General features: G+C 43.8%; 1 protein-coding gene across 3 annotated transcripts in view; it reads right to left on the reverse strand.

The window, feature by feature from the left end:
• Positions 1-92: 92 nt before the first annotated feature.
• RBBP7 (retinoblastoma binding protein 7) overlaps positions 93-17,327 on the reverse strand; it is a 17,902-nt gene continuing 667 nt past the window's right edge. The window contains exons 2-13 of one of the 3 annotated variants that reach the window (XM_012730320.1): positions 17,010-17,057; positions 16,628-16,772; positions 13,643-13,788; positions 10,207-10,353; positions 9,059-9,174; positions 5,776-5,936; positions 5,015-5,141; positions 4,814-4,891; positions 4,172-4,248; positions 3,832-3,889; positions 843-953; positions 93-169 (exon numbers count right to left, since the gene is read on the reverse strand). In XM_012730320.1, the coding sequence (XP_012585774.1) occupies positions 101-169; positions 843-953; positions 3,832-3,889; positions 4,172-4,248; positions 4,814-4,891; positions 5,015-5,141; positions 5,776-5,936; positions 9,059-9,174; positions 10,207-10,353; positions 13,643-13,788; positions 16,628-16,772; positions 17,010-17,057 (1,283 nt within the window). In that variant the 3' untranslated portion in view covers positions 93-100. Of the gene's footprint in view, positions 170-842; positions 954-3,831; positions 3,890-4,171; positions 4,249-4,813; positions 4,892-5,014; positions 5,142-5,775; positions 5,937-9,058; positions 9,175-10,206; positions 10,381-13,642; positions 13,789-16,627; positions 16,773-17,009; positions 17,058-17,327 lie in introns of all 3 variants that reach the window. The other 2 variants (XM_012730319.1, XM_004689886.2) reach the window with 2 other exon arrangements.

The raw sequence follows: 17,327 nt of genomic DNA on the forward strand, positions 1-17,327 counted from the left end.
CCCACTTACATTTCCTACTATACAATGCCTTTTTGGCGCTTGATAAACCAAGCATTCAATGTAGCATACATTCAACAGAAACACTTCTTTTACTTTGGGTTTAAGATCCTTGCCCCTCCAGTTCCGATGGTGTGACATCTGACTCTTCATCATTGTATATATTTTCAGCCTGGAGATGACAACCAAATAAATTCACAGGTAAAACTCCCCCGGGGGTTTTTACAAGGTAACGTAAAAATAACATTTAATAATTATCCAGATTTTAGGATTCACTGGTCGTTTTCAATCTTATAAAGCGAAATGTGGATACATTTTTAGAGTAACTTTTTGGGTCATTTCCTCTGTGGCTTTCACCCAACAGGCACTGACGCACCGAGTGGGTAAAGGCAGCCAGTGTTTCCGAGACTACCAGTGTCTAAGTTAGCGTACAGACCCCAGCTGCCTGGGCCCTACTTCTTTAACCGTTGTTCAGACAAGGCACTTTCCAAAGTTTCTGGCACTGTCCAGAAGGCTAACGAAGGGATGATAAATGCAGTGACTCGGATCTGGTAGCCTTACCCCAGTGACACAGCAGGTACCCGACAGTGCTGTGGTGCCCAGGGCCCAACTGGCAGGGGACAGTGAATGAACATTGGCTCAGACACCAAGCCCTCACCTGTGTTTACACAGAGGAGCCCTGACCCAACAGGTGCTAGTCACCTCAAGTGGAAAACGGCTGGCTGACTGTTTCCTTTCTAGAAACATTTGGGATAATTATGTACCTACAGAGCTGGAACATTTTTATGTCAGCAGCAAGTCTCTCTTTTACAAGATAATCATTAAGGAAAATCAGTTTAGCTCACCATTTGCCATATCTGCATGATGTTATCCTCGGACACTGAGCAGATGACCCAAGGCTCATTGGGGTTCCAGCTAAAATCAGATATCTTGGCGGTGTGTCCTCCATGAATAAACTGTTAATAAGAACAAAAAAAAACCTCATCTTGGTTTATCTCCAGTCCAGTTGGTTTTCAAGGAAGCAGCCTTACAACTGGGGGTTGTGGCCCTGCAGTATGGAGAGAACACAAGGCTGCAAGGATCCACTCCAGTCCACTGCTGGGAAACTCCCCCAAGCCTTCTAACAGAGTGACAGAGCATCGCGCAGAGATGGCTAAAGGCCCTGGGCTAGGCCCCCCAATGTCAACAGAATGCCCTGTGTGTGTACTTTACCAAGCCACCAAAACTGCAGATGGGACATGTGGCCCACATGGGCTGAAGCCGCATCACTTAAGAATAAGGACACATTCCCAGGAACACACAGCTGTCTCCCAACCCAACGCCACTCACGGGGACTCAGCCTCACTATCAGTCCAGTACTGAAGATACTCAAGGTGACACATTTCCAGAACATCCCATTTTGTATGCTCTTTCCAAAAAGTGGTCTGAGGAGCCTGACTCTTCAGCTTAACACAGCTTTACCTGACTGAAAGATCTGCCTCTCAGCCATCCTGCATCTTAGAAGGCACAGTGCCCAGGTGGGGAGAAGGGCCCCCAGGAATCTAAAAGTATGGCTCCCAGAAGCCCCGTAGTAGGGACAGGAGATTGGGGGGGGGGGGTACAGGATGTTTCCTGTGAAAGGACCTCATGGGAAAGGACTGAACCTCCTTAAAGATGCAGGAACGCAAACACTGTTCTCAACACTAAAGTCACTTCCTGCTGTCTACCAGTTAGGGTTAGATGCTAAATAACTAGCTTACGTAATATATTTTATCAGTGTAAAAATGTGAGATGGGATAAACAGCTTTTCAAAATAGTCTACCACCACTGGCTTGGAACATGCACTGCTTTCTCCATGACACATTAAAGTGAGTTAGTATCCACCTTGCTATACCTGAAGCTTTATTTCACTAACTCTTGATTTCAGACTCTCATGGAAGAAGAAAAACCTAATGGATTTTGACAGGGACCATGAAACTGTCACAGAGCATAATGTTCCAAATGTTATAATGTTATACTCATCTCTCCCTGAAGATCAAAAAATAGCTGGCAACCTTGAAACCACTATGCCAACTCCACGAGTTAGTACAAAAGACCACAGGTTGCCTGACTCCACAGTACCCAGAACTGGCAAATCTCAAGAGAAATAAGGAAATGAGCGGTGGCCAGGGACTTGGGGGATGGAGATAGGGTGTGATGGTCCCCAGATATGGTATTTGTTTCAGGGGACACAAACGCCCCAGAAATGATGTCGGACAACTGTAAAGACACTAGAAACCGCTGAATGGTATACTTTAAAAAGGTGACTGATATGGCATGTGAATGCCCTTTCAATAAAGGTGTTAACCGAAAGTTAAAAAGCATCAAGGAAGTAGAAACAGCTGGTAGCAGTACCTTAGTCCACAAACAGTTAAAAATCATGAAGCCCTGCATCACGAAGCAGACTTTTCAAATGAAGTCACCCAATACAGAATAAACCATGTTGTGACCTGTTCTGGGTAGCAGCTAACTGAGAAAGAATCTTCCATCAGCAGTGGTACTAACACTGCAAATGCCAGTACATCCCATGCTTCCTTTTGCCCTGAGGTGCAGGGCCTGGTGATAAACTGGACAAGGAGCAGAGGCTCTTGGATATTTGGACAATGAGGGATTCAGTAGCATCTTCAGTGTAGGGCTCCCTCTCAAGGGCTTTCTTTACCTTTTAAAGGTGGTGAGCGCAGCACAAGTGTACAGAAAATTAGCACTGGCCTCAGGGCTAAATATACGGCACAGGCAATCAAGTGATTATCTGCCAAATGACTGGTGGAGACAAACAGTGAATTCAAAACAAGGACAAAGAGCCACTGCTTCAGTCTGGCAATGCTTCACGGAAAGTGACTTGAAGGATACACTGGAGGACAGACAGTGAGGATGGGGATGGCCACCTCGTAAGCCTTCAAGGGGCAGAGAAGCCAACATGGGAGACAGAGGGCGTTGCTAACACCAACAAGGTAAAATGGAGGGGTGTCCATATTCTAGGCTGGGGATCTTCAAAACTTAGGCCAGTATTTTTTCCTCACACTGTTAGATAGCGCTCAGAGTTGCTCAAAGAATGCCAATATCTGCCTTGAGAAATGTGATTACAACTGAAGTGATAGAAAAATGACACTGGTTTCCAAGAGCTCAAATTAACTTCAGTGAACCAGTCATAAAAACCTACTGGCCTCTACTTGTTTTTGTAAAATGTGAAACCCAATCACAATACCTCAAGACCTTCCATTTGAAAATATTTAAGAGCTACACATTTCGAGCCCCCGCCCCCACTGGGCGCGTGGGTTAAAGTCTAAGTTTTATGAAGCTGTGGTCAGCCACTCTGACTTCAATCCCCTGCCAGGCAGGTGACCCACATGGCGCAGCAGCCTTCTCACCCACCACACCTCTGGCCTACACCCCAGTTCTTGTTAAAAAATAGCAACAACTTGGGCCCTCCCTGGTGGCGCAGCGGGTTAAAGCACAGCACTGACAATCTAAAGCCGCTTCCTCATGAGTTCGATTCCCGCCTGCCCCGGAGGTGACCACATGGCGTGGCAGACCTCTCCTGACCCGCCCGCTGCTCCCCTCAGCAGTGTATTTCGTTGATCTGCCTGTTCTGCACTCCACTCTGTCTCTGGTGAATTCTCTCACCCTCCACATCTCTGGCCTGTATCCCAGTTCTGTATGCACAAATAAAATCTTTAAAAAAAAAAATAGCAACAACAAAAACAACAAATCTTAAGGAAAAAAAGCTACACTGACTCGTTTCTCCACATAAGCCAGCAACACAGCCCAGGGTGCACGGGGCAATTCACCTTGCCTAAGAGCCAATACAATACATACCAGGAGTTCTGGAGGCCCGTCTTCTGCATCCTCTGCTGATTGCTCTTCTCCAATTTTGCTATTAAAGAACACAATGCTTTCATGATTGGAATTCCAGTAGCACAAAAGTATGTAACACCAGTCTAAGCCCAGAAAGTACATGCATCTGAACACTCAAAACACACAGGCAGGGAGGCAGACACACACCCTGTCATGCCTGCACAGCAAAGAAAGACCACACGTGTAGAACCAGTTTAGCCTACAGGCTGATTCCCTTCTACTTTGCAGAGCAGATTCCTCAGGAAGCATTTCAAAAGTTACTTCAGTATTTATGCAGTTTCCTGTCGCCAAATTCTGTTACCTTAAATCCCACACATTCAGGCGGCGATCGGTACCACTTGAAGCCAGAATAGTTTCATTATGTGGAGACCAGTGCACCTAGTAAGACACATTTTCAGTGTTTAAAAGAAACATGCATTCAACGTTTGTGGGTGTCATTCTAGTCCTTGGCATTTTCCCAAGCCATGTTCTGAAACTTCCCAAGCCATGTTCTGAAACTTCCCCGTCCTGCCCTTTAAAGTGTTCTTTTAATGGTCCACATGTCCCCAGATTGTCCCCAGGAAGGTCACTTGAACTCTGCTAAGGGTCCCCAAAAACTTTTTCAGCCCCATAACCATCCCAGAGTTGTTTAAGGGTCCCAATAAAGTGTAATTCGGCCAATGCGAATCTCCGCACAGGGTGTCCTCCACTGAAGAACCCGCCACCCTGGTACACCACAACACAGAGATCCTTGGGTCTCACTTTTAAACTGACCCTGTTCTGTGAGGCTTTTTCTTCTACTTCTTAACTAACAGTCTCTTAAAAAGCAATTTATTTTCTACCAGTTAATTTTAGCAGAAGAGGAGCTTAAAAAATAAAGACCCACATCTGCCACATATATAAAATATTCCACCCCACCAAGAAGTCACCAAAACCTGACAGACACCAGACAACCATCACGTACCTGGAAAATCTCGTCTTTATGAGACTCGAAGGTATGGAGCTTTAACTTTAAGTTACGCAGATCCCATAAAGCTACAGTCTAAAGGAAACCACAAGTGAAAAGGAATTCATTTCTGCATTTTACCTGATAATTTTGAAGTATCTGATTACAATGTTAAGACAACTGGGCTTGTGAGCACAAAATATGCCAAAACATAGAAACCTTATCTGCAGAGCCAGTGGCGAGAATGAACTCGCTGTAGGGGTTGAATGACAGGCAGTTGACCTCCGCGGTGTGCGCGTCCACCAGGTGACTCGGCTTGGAGGTGGTGTTGGACCTGGTGTCCCATCTACAACACAAAGGCACAAGGCGCACCGCACAGAGGTGCCCCCCCCACCCGCCCGCTCTCATCAGTCCCACTCCGCCTGCCCGCCCTGTAGACGTCAAAACACAGAGGCGGCAGCACAGACTCCCAAGCGCTCAGTGAGGTGTCCCAAGCCTACAGACAAGCTCTAAGGCCACAGTTCTGCCTTCTCATTTGTTATATTTCAGGCACATACAAAATAGAGATGTTGACAATAACCTAACAATTTGAGACCTACAACCAAGCCTATCTGATTTCAGCATTTTGCAATAGTTGCCTCAGGTATTCATTTCTGAGCTGAAAGCATTACTGGGGGTTGAGCGGCCACACGGTGATGGAATTGCTGTCCTCCCTGACCTTAGTTTTGCTAATCCCCACTGCCAGACATGTTCTTCAGGTTCATGCCTGTTGTCTTTCTTTTTAAAAAGAGCAGCTTGTATTCACACAGCACAGGAGATCCTTTATAAAAAGGCCTTTCGTGCAAGCAAGTTACCGTGTGTTTCTCACACCTCCCTTCTTTCCTTGTCAAGCCAGAGCCCAGCTGCAATAGCAACCCCTGCAGTGGCCCAGGCACCGCTGCTCATGGGGGTGCCATGCACCAGAGCCTGCCACCCCTTACATCATGAGCTTCTGGTCATCCGCAACAGATCCAAACAGAGACTCGTGCAGCAGGTGCCAGGCCACATCCTCCACGACGGCTGAGTGGCCGGTAAAGATGGCTTTAGCATCCACAATTTTGCCTTCCTTTGGTCCTGCATTTATATCCCACAGACAGACAGTCTGAAGGAGAAAACAAATCAACAAGCACCCTTTAGAGACTCCATGTAAAGGGTAGCATCTTATTTAAAACACCTTTGTGAAAAACAAAACCATTTACACAAAAGTCAGAAATAAAAGCAAGGGAGGAGCACTACAACAAATGTGAAGCTTCACAAATGGAAGATTCTGGAGCTTCCTCCGTGACCTCTGGGCCAAGAAAATGCCCCTGGTTGGGGGCGGGGGCACACACACAGTGGCAGGCTGAGACACTCAAGCTGGCGTTCCTTGAGCTGACACAAGTCATTTGGAGTCCAGCACTTGGGATCTACTGAGCACACATGCTCACGACTCACACTGGGTCGGGAAGATGGTTACTACAATAAGGCTTTATCTTTTAAGAACACAGAAGCCTCATTTCATGGCATTGGGTAGTAGGACAGATGATGCAAAAGCCCCTACTAGGTTACTCTGGAGCTGCAGACAGCTCCCCAGGCCTTGTTCCTTAAAATACCAGCAGACTCCACGGAATGGCCAAGGAGATCTGTGAGTACAGGCTTCTCCTGACATCCGATAACAAGAGGAAAGCCTTCAGTTTTTATGAAAAAAATAACACAAGCTATAAAGCAATGAGCCTCATCCAATGGTTTAAGACAGAATTCATTCCAGTAAGGTTTCCTTGATTAATTACACTGACACAATGTGAGTTTCACCTCTATGCAAAACACTGGCCTATGTGAAGAGGTGCCCATAGCAAAGCTAGTTCCCAATAAAAGCCACCGTTTCCCCTACCATATACGTTCTCGTTCTGGTTACTTAAACACACAGCTCACACATGAGAAAGGAAGGTACGCTGGGGCTTCTACCAGCCTCCCCCACCCTTCACCTCAGACGGTTCCTGGGAGACTAGCAACAAGCCCAGCACACACACCATCCTCAGGAGAGGACAGCTACTAAAAGGCCTAGCAATTCCCAGCCTGGCACCCTCAAACAGCACTAGCAATGAAGAACCTATCCTAGGAGTGCAGAGCCTCTCCCTGGGTGACTCGGAGGAAGCAGGTAGCTTCCTGACTGAGTACAAAGGCGGACCCTGAATCCTGGCCTCCCAGATCACGTGACAGGGCTGAGGCTCCAGTGTAACCCGGACTTCCAGTTGGGAACAAAGGAAAATCTGGGATGGAGTAGGACTGTCCAGGCACCAAGAACAACTCCCTCACTTGCCCCACTTGGCCTCTCCTTTCTTTTCTGGGCCATTTTCCAGCCATCAGGGCAATTTGGTGAGCTCCCCTAGCAACCACCTTCTGATACACTCCTTTTCTGTTTAAATGAGCCAGTCAGTTCGGGTTGCTACAACTAAAGCAGCTTGACTGGGGCAATTAGCCACTTTCAATGTTTCAAAAAGCTTAACAGAAATTGCTATCAACAGAAATGTAAAGGTCTATAATGTGACAGGTCCTATTCTCAGCAAGGAACCTAACTCTCCTAAAGCTGACACAAAATGCTAACTGTGGCCAAGTTACAGGAGCTTCAAAAGCCCCACAAGTCGAGGTCTGGCCTCAGGCTGGAATCATACCAGTTGTTTTTTTTTTACTTACAGTATGGCGACCATGAGAGAATATAAGGCTGTTAAGGGCAAGAACACCACAAACACTGAGCTACAACAGAGGAACAGAATCACTTTGCATTTGTGTGGTGCTCTGGTTAAAATGATATTAAGGACGGGAAAGCCAGTTAACTCAGAGAGGGAAGGCAGGGCTTTTTAATAACAGTGCTGGGAAAACTGGATATTCACATACAAGAGAATAAAACCCCTACTTCACATCATATACAACAATTAACTCAAAATGGATCAAAGTCCTAAATGTAAAAGCTTAAAGTACAAATAAAATCCTAAGAAAATAATAAGCTTAAATCTTTGTGTTGTTGGGTTATAAGACAATTTCATAGGTACCACACAAATGACAATATAAAATACATAAACTGAACACAAAATTCCAAGTTTTTGTGCTTTCAAGAACATCCTCAAAAAAGTGAAAAAGACAACCCACAAAATGAGGGAAAATTTGATAGGACTTGTACTTTAGACTATACAAGGATCTCTTAAAACTCAAACATTTAAAAAAAAAAAAAACTATTTTAATGGACAAAGGACCTAAATAAGTATTTTCCCCAAGAAGACATGAGTGGTCAATAAACACATGCAGAGAGGGCTCAGTGTTATTAGTCATCAGGGAAATATAAATCAAAACTAGTCAGATAGCACTTCACACCCACTTGGAAGTCTATAATAAGAGACAGACAGTAACAAGTGTCGGTGCAGATGTAGAGAAACTAGAACCTTGGTATAGTGCTGATGGGAATGTAAAGTGGTACAGCTGCCTTGGAAAACAATTTGGCAGTTCTTCAAAAAGTTAAACATAGTTGCCGTATGACCTAGTAATTCCACTCCTAGGTAATTGCCCAAGAGAAATAAAAACATATCCACACAAAAACTTGTGCAAAATGTTTGTAGCAACATCAGTGAAAAGAACCCCAAAGTGAAGAACACCCTAATGTCCACCAATAAATGAGTAAACTGTAATATATCCAGAACAGAAGCCTACTCAATCACAATAAAGGAATGAAGCACTGACAAGACTTCAAAACAGATGAAGCTAAGAGACAATTCCATTTATCTGGAACACTGAGAACGGACACATCTACAGAGAGAAAGTAAATCAGTGGTAGCCAGGAGCTGGGGAAAGACAGGCTGGGGAGTGACTACTGGAAGTGGAGTTTCTTTCTGGGACATCTGGTGATAATACCTTCTAATTTGAGATGGCCGTACAACTTTGTGAATACACTAACAACCTCTGAACTATACACTTAAAATAAAAATAACCTAAAATGTCATTCACATGAAATCATTTCTTTTTAACAATGGGAAGTCCTATGTCTATTTTCCCACCATCCCAAGGCTGCTTCAAAAGAGCCCCATGGACCCCCAAAGGGCAGTTTGAGAACCAATGCTCTAAGACCCAACAAATGTTATCACAAGCATCAGCAGTATCATCTTCAAAAACTTTCTATCTATGGAGTGCTCCTCCGGGGAGGAGCACTCTCTAACTCTGGGTATGTGAGCAGGAGAGGAAAAATAGGTTTCTCACATGGTCGTCAGATGCACTTAGGAGATGTCCACTCAAATTAGAATTCCAGGAAAGACCATAGCCTTCCTTTTGGTGACCTCTTAATCTAAGATCAGGATTACATTCTCCACTTGGGTCTAAAGAAGAAAAAAAATACATTAACTACTAAGTGTTTATCTGTTGATCAGAACTGGTAAGAGCAAATTCTCTCCCCCCATTGAGCCACAAAGTTCGTTACAATGTTTGGAACAGTCCTCCATGCCAACAAGGACTTGGTCTGGCCACAGAGGCCTAGAAAAGAGGTTTCTTTGCACCTCATTTCAGTCGATGCAAACCAAGTCCCGTGACCATAAAATGACTAGTTCCTTTGCAAAACCTAGCTCCAACACAGCTATGCCATATGTTTGTGAGGGGCTAATGTGTTCCCATCCCACGCCCATGCATACCAGTCAATTTTTAGAAAAATTTTTGTAAGGAAATAGTTAATTAACACTGCAGGTCAGGATCGCCTGCACCCATGACTGAACCCCCAGCCAACCCTTGGGAATGTGACCATCACAAAATTCTTCATGTTACCAACTGCTGAAGTTGTGTATGCCCAGAGCGGTGAGGCGTGCCGGAGCAACCTGTCACGACTTGTAGGACTGTTTAGCAAGATTCATGATGCATCTGGTTTCAATGCTGGGGTCCTATTTCCCTTACTATGGCTGCTCAGAGAGCAGGAAGTGTCTACAAGACCAAACCTCCCATAAAAACCTGACTCCCAAATTCAAATGGGCTTCCCTGGGCAAAGACACTTAGCATATGCCCCTGTGGTTTGCTGCTGGGGAGAAAGCAAGTTCTATGGGGCCCAGCAGGAAAACACCCAGCAGCCTGGGCCTGACCGCTCTAGACACTCCCTCCTCACGTGCCATCTTTTCCCTCCCACTTTTGCTCTGTATCCTTCGCTGTATTAAGGCTTAGCCAGGAGTATAATCCACTGTGAAGTCCTACTATTAAATCACTGAACTCAAGGGAGGTTATGAGACAGCCCTCACACTCCCCTCCCCTGAACAATTTTTAAACCTTTAAAAATTATAGTGTGTACTAATTTGAATGATGCCAAAGCAATTACCACGTCAAATGAAAAATAAGCTTTCAAGTGAGGACCTGACTTTATCCCCCCATACCTGGCTTAGCAGGGTGCTTTGTATAGTCGAAAACCAGCACGTCAGAAGATGGTGTTTTTGTTGCAATGATGTGAGGATTCTGCGGCATGTAACGAGCACGGTTCACTTCTCCTTCGTGGTTGATTTTAATTTCACATTCAATTTTTCCTGTTACAGAACCAAAGCCACCAAATTCTAATGTGAGAAGAAAGAATAAACACATACACTTAGGATTAAAAATCACAGGTCACCTAGCTGAATCAACCCAACAGGGTTGGGATTTTAACCTGACTGAATACAAGACAAATTGACCAGCAAGAGAAAGAACATAGATATACAGGTCCACTGCCCAGTGGGAAGTCATTTATTCCCAAAAGTCATTTGCACAGGAAAACACTGACAGTGATTTGATGCGAGAGAATTCAGTTCTACCTGATATACAGAACAATTAAAATTCAGTCCCTCTCACTTGTGAAGATGTGATTATTCCCTGAAACTTCAACAACTATGGATAAACACACTCAGCCCTTTTGCTCAAGTACCAGTCATCTGGAAGTACTGTAGTGAACTAGCATCTTGTTTTGTTTCATTAAGACAGGGAAGGTTTAACCTTCTTTCAGGAATAGGAGCAGTACTTGAGTCGAGTCAGAAACACCCTCAAATAAGAAATACGTGCTAAGTAACTCCTACACAAACCTAAGACACACACACCTATTGGCAGACTCAAGCCTACTGCTTGTAGACTGGTAAAGCTAAAATGAGGGAGGAACCTCTATCTGCTGTGTTAAAGACTGGTATCAACACTTATTAAAAAGGCCTTGGAGAAATAACAAAGTTACACACAAAGTTGGTTAAAGTCTGAGAAGCAGCAAAATGAGAGCAGAAAGAATACATAAATAGAAAACATCCAAGCAGACAAGAACAAGAACATTTCCTTTTTTTGTTCTCATAGATAAAAACCTGACTTAAATGCTGACAGAGTTCAGAGATATCACATTATAATGTGTCATTTCTTCTTGACCTACATATTGCTGCTGCTTCCCACGTTCCTTTTTAGCGCACCCTGTGTCTCTGGTCAGGGAACACTAACTCAAATGCTTGATGGCACCAGGCAGTAACAGGTAAACAGACTGGCCAGGATCTGGAGAAGTAACATCAAAAGCAGTAAGCCCATATCCCCGTTCCAGCCAGTTCCCCCTAAGTGGGATACTTGGCGACCACTGGCTCTGTGGTTTAGTATCATGAAGAAGCCTTTTCTGTAGCCAACAGTTTACCATTTCTGTGTGGCCGACAGTTCTACTCCATTTCACATAGCCCAGACCAGCACAACTCCCCTTCTCAGCATTTGCCCACTCCACTGTGTCCCCAGAAGAAAAGTACCTCAGCCTTTTTAAAAGAGATCCTTCCTGATTCTACCCCTTCCTATAATCCCACCTGAGATCCTGGCTCTAAATCTGCCCCTACCCCAACTCCATACTGCTATGGAAGATAATCAAGTTGTCCAATTTCTTTACTATAAACAATCTCAATAGCTCACCTATTTAAAAAATTGTGTTTCCAGGTAAGATTTACTTTGAACACAGGCCTTTGTTTTCTTAAACTCAAAGTCTATAATATCACTATCTTCATGATCATAATCATTTAAAAAAAAAAAACACACCAAAATTAACTATAAAGGCACCCAGAAAGAGAACACTAAAATTGAAAACTCAAATGTGTTAGACTTTTGAGTGTGTAAAATACTTAAGCCACCCATTAGAATGTAATCCTACAGAAAATTGTTGGGGAACAGAGTATGAACTGTTAGTGACAAACTGGGTAATTCATCTTGAACAACAGTTTTATGTTATTTTTAAGTTGACACGGATACATCCTATAACCCAGTGGTGCCATTCCTACTAGAGATTCTCCCCACGTGTATGTGGGCATAGCACCGATGTTCACTGAAACACTGTAAAGAGCAAAAACCTGTGTGGCAGAGGACAAGCAGAACAAGTACATATGTGGAGGAGCAAAAACGTAACCATAAAATTAAATTTTAAAAAAGCAAGAAATCATGCCCACACAACCCAACTGTCCCCTCCCTGGTAGACAAATGGAGAAACAGGTTTAACCACAACGGAATACTATATAGCCGTTAAAATAGACAGCTACATGGCGTGCGTTCATGCAGACCTACCCACGCACCAAGGTTGTATGACCAAAAGAACCCCGCATAACGTATTTTATTTGCTACTGTATCCAAATAGTTCAAAATGGCATATAAATTTATAGTGATGAATTGTGGACAGAGAGGAATGGGAATAAGTGTGAAAGGACTTCAGTTATAATAAATTTTATTTTCAGCAAGAAAAATTCCTAAAGCAGATGCTGGGAAATGTTATGCTCTCTTAAGTCATTTAGGGCTGTGAGGAAAGACCTAACAACCCAGCTGGTTTGGCTGCTTCGTCCTCCAACTTGAGGGACAGTGGGATCATGACTGGCTTCTGGCCAACTCCTGAGAACATGGATCTCAGAAGGTTCTTTATGTCACTGATGAAACTGATGATTTTGTGGTGTACACCTGGAGCAATGGACCACGCTGTACCAGTTTGTCAGGGGTGCACTGCACAAATGACAAGATTTGACGATACGCACCTGGTTTCATTAGCAGCGTAGCGAGTTTCAGTGGTCATGCCTGGTTGTCAGCAGGATGTGCCTGTGAAACTAGCCCCCCAGATCCTGCCACTTGAATGGGTTTTCCTGGGCAGTTATCAGCTCATGTCCCTGCTGCTGGCTGCCAGAGAAAGTATACCCTGTGCAGCCTTGAAGGAGACTGTGCCAGACCTCCCTAAGCTCCCTGATGTCTACCCATTCTCCTGCTGCTTTTGTTCTGTATTCCTTACTGTAACGAACTTTAGCCATGGGGATAATTTGCTATCGCATCTTATGAGTCCTTCCAGCAAAATCACTCAACTTCTTGGGTGGTTGTAAGAATACTATAACAAGGAAATGTGTGTCTGATTGGGGAAATGGGAGGAGTCAACCTTCATACACACATCAAAAGAAAGCCATTATGAACTATTTGGCACACATGCCTCCCAACTTTTTTCCATGCACACACCAACACATTATTTTTACCAAAGTGGGTACTAATATCAGAGATAATGATAATTCAATTTGTCTTGGACTCTTTTCCATACAAGTCCATTCAGATTTATTTCATTCTTATGTACTGAAGCAGTTTTTCAAATATACGAGTTCAACCAACTTTCTATGAAGTAATGTATGGATTGCTAGGTTACTCATTTTTTCAACTTTGCAAAAATCTGTTATGAAATTCCCACATGTGGTGAGTAGCTCTGTTGGATCAAGTTCTACAAGTTAAACTGTTGGGCCAAAAGATGTTAGTGTAAAATCCTAATAATATGTAATGAGAAAGAGGCATACTCCCTCAGACACCATACGGTATACCTACCACCCTTCTCACTGTCACAGTGGGAAGCATCAAACTGGGCATCATCATTTGGAATATGAACACGAGCAACCACGAGATGATTCTGCTCATCAGAAGTGTGGGTTCCCAACACCAGCCAGTGAAGGGCGTAATCCTTTCCTTCAGGTCTGTTTAAGGAAGAAAGAAAAGTTGCACTAATCTTACAAGAAATCATTGGCTAACAAGTTAGTCTCCCCCAATCACACTAAAATCTCTTTAGCAAACACACAACTGACCCTTGAACAACATATGGATTGGAACTGCTGAGGTTCACAAACACACCGACTTTTTTCTATCTACGACCCTTACACTCATGGAGGAAGCCAAGCATAGATGTGTGGACTGTTTGAATCCTTGGATGCAGTACTCAGATACGGAAATGTGACCATAAAGGACTTGAGCACCCCAGATTTTGGAATGGGGATCATGAAATCTTTCATTTACATCACCGCTATTATTATAAAACAAGCTCCTTTCCTTAACTAATGAACATCACTCCATTTTCCTCCCACATTGAATACACCCAAGACTGCAGGAGCACCGATGAAACACTGTCAGGTGCCACAGCTAGAGTCCTTTGACCACGGCTTCCACATTAAAAAAATCCACGCAACAATCACAGATTGCTGTAAGATCATTCTAAGCAGCACTGCCTGTAGCAGCAAAAAACGACAATCTCAATATCCCTTATTAAGGAACTGATGACACAAATTACGTGTATCCGTAAATGGGAATCCTTAAAACAACTGAGCTTATCTGAGCAGGCTGACAGGAAAGTCTCCAAGTCAAGCGAACTGACTACCATACAGAAAGATGGAAGAAAAGATAAAAATATGCACTTCATGCTGGCAGGATCATTAAGAAATTGAGAACAATGATCTTGGTAAGGAAACTCAAAATAGGGGTGTGGATGGAAAACTTACTTTTCACTATATGCTTTTGTATTATCAATATTTGATCTATCACAAAAGCTTGTTAGTTAACCACAATGCTTAAAGATCTATGAGCTTTAAAACATAATTTCTTATAGAAATACCTAAATCAAAAATTTTTTTTAAGCTGACTCAATTATTTGAATTATTTAACTTAAGGAAAACAGTTCACAACATGCAGTTATAATTGGGGAGCATGTTATACCTCAGCAGAAGGCCTCATGCAATTGAGTAGGGTCTAGTTTCTCAACCTTTTTACTGTTCTGTATAGTGACAAAACCCAATCACAGCCCCTTCACACCCCAAACAGAGCCCTGCAAAGTGCTCACAGCAACCCTCAACAGCCAAGAATGCAAGCTGGCTGGCATTTTTCTTGCATTCCCAGAGCCACAGCACATCCCACAACCAGTTCCCACTTCTTTATATGCAAAGACCAACATGGAATACATAATTTAAAGTATTTTCTGTTGAGCTAAGTGTTAATTTAAAAGCAATCTTTCCAGGCTGAGAATATATATAAGGCCCTATTACCTTTAAAATCTTTATACAAAACACGTAAGTAACATTTTAAAAAGATTTCAGTGAGCAACTTTCACTGAAACCCAAGTGGAAAAGCCTAACCAATCTGAATATGAATGGCTGGGAGAATCAGCATCAGTCACCACTTACTGTATACTTACCCTGATCTCATTCCCTCAATGTGGGCCTTCAGTATTGTCAGCACCTCCATTTACAGACCAGACAACCTGGGGATAGAGACTGACCAACTTGCCCTAACTACCAAAGCCACCAGGAAGGAGGCAGGATTCAACTCCAGGTCTCTAACTTAAAAGCGCCTGCACTCTTCTATCATGTTACAGCTGAGAGCTCAAAAAGATCCAAGAGAAAGTAAATTAAATTGTTAAAGTTTTAAATCTGCTTAACCAAAGGTACAATGGCAAATGCACACACTGCTCTAAACCAAAGTCAGAATACCTGTATTTGATACTCAAAGTTATCATAAATATTAATGCTTAGAAATCCCCGTTATTTTGTTCTTGGCTACTCTTCCCATACATATGTATTTACAGGGAGACTTTTAGCGACCTCAGTGGAAGCCCCTGTATTTATGAAAGTCAACATTCAAAAGAAACTCTGGCTATTCCATGATTTTAAACAAAATTAACCCATTTTTAGTAACTTATCACTAAAATCCCCTTTCTAGAGTTTAACACTCATTAAATTATATGCTCAATACCTAACTTTACCATACCTTTAAAGTACATCATCAAGTTCCACCTAGGAAAAGTGCAAGTATAAGCCAGGTTGGGCTAGTGAGTCTTTGTCACCACTTACCAGCGGTGTGATCCGGGACAGGATCCTTAATTTGTAAAACAGAACAAGGATAAAAAGTAGTGGTAATACCACCATGTAAGGATTAAGCCAAACACAACGACAATTCTTCACATACCCCTGTACTTTGTGTTCAATAAATGCCACAAATTCCAAGCAGAGAAATTTTAGAAATAGCTGAGAAGAACAGCCCTAGAAGATAAACGGCAATTTCAAAGGCTATTCCACACTGTAAATCAGTTAACACTTTGTCTCTGGTAAAATGCTGTTACATTCTTGTCCACTAAAAATTTATTCACGTTAGAGGCTGATTACATACGTGTGTTTACTCTGTGCACATATATGCCTGTCACCTGGGAACTTTTTTGCACAAATGCTATTTTTCCTTAAGAAATGGGGAAAATAAGTTTTAAAGAAATCCATTGGTCTGGGATCCCAACATACGCTTCTGTATATTGAATCGCAAAATGTCCAATAGACCAGGGGTCTTTCCTTAACACATTAATCTCACCAGGAATTCTTTCTCCTATCTTAACGCCAGACTTGTACGCCAGGACTCACAAATTTTGAAAAAGATTACCTGTAACCCCATCCAAGCGCTAAATTGATTACACGCACGTGTTCCACGTACCAGACACCAAAACTAGTGGATTCGGGTCAACACTTAAATTAACACAAGACAAAAGGAGCCCGAAACCCTTACTTAGTCACTTCAGGAAGCCACTGAACGGTAAGACTGGGCCACTGAAGAGCATGGGTCATAACCAGGTCATACAGAAACGGTGTATTCTTCTTCCAGATCTTATATTCTTCATTGATGACACGCTCCTCCACAGTATCTTCAAACACTGAAATTTGGAGAAAGCCCACACGATTAAGCGGCTGCAAGGCATGGCGATCTGAAGCTGTACCCAGACTGCAGGTCACCTCGAGATGGCCACACCTAAGCTATTCTTTCCCTTTACCTCTTATTTGTACACAAGCAACTAACTGCTCTCGCACAACGCCGAGAGAACATTAGCAGCAGGCGACGAATCTTCCCCCCTCCCAGAACCACACCGCCCGCACCCACAGCCCCGGCTCACTGGTTCCACGGCTCCCGAAACTGCTGGGCCGGTCGCAGCTGTCCGCACCTGTCCGGAGACGACCCGTATGTAGAGCGGCGCCGCGACCCACCCGGGGAGTCGGATCCACGTGCAGCATAAAGCCCTCAGCCCGCGCCCCCCATCCCCCACCAGGGGCGGCCTCCGCTCCCACCCAGCCCGCGTCGGCAGCCATAGGCCGGCGAAATCCAGAATCCCCCGGACAAGGGCCGCGACCCCGAGGCAGTCGGCGCGCGCGCGTGGAACGAGCCGCCGGCCGCTTTCCGGCGGCGGGGGCCGCCTCCTAGCGGACGAAGAACC

Source organism: Condylura cristata, unplaced genomic scaffold, assembly GCF_000260355.1.
Source record: "Condylura cristata isolate star-nosed mole 26May11 unplaced genomic scaffold, ConCri1.0 scaffold00027, whole genome shotgun sequence".
Taxonomy (NCBI): domain Eukaryota; kingdom Metazoa; phylum Chordata; class Mammalia; order Eulipotyphla; family Talpidae; genus Condylura; species Condylura cristata.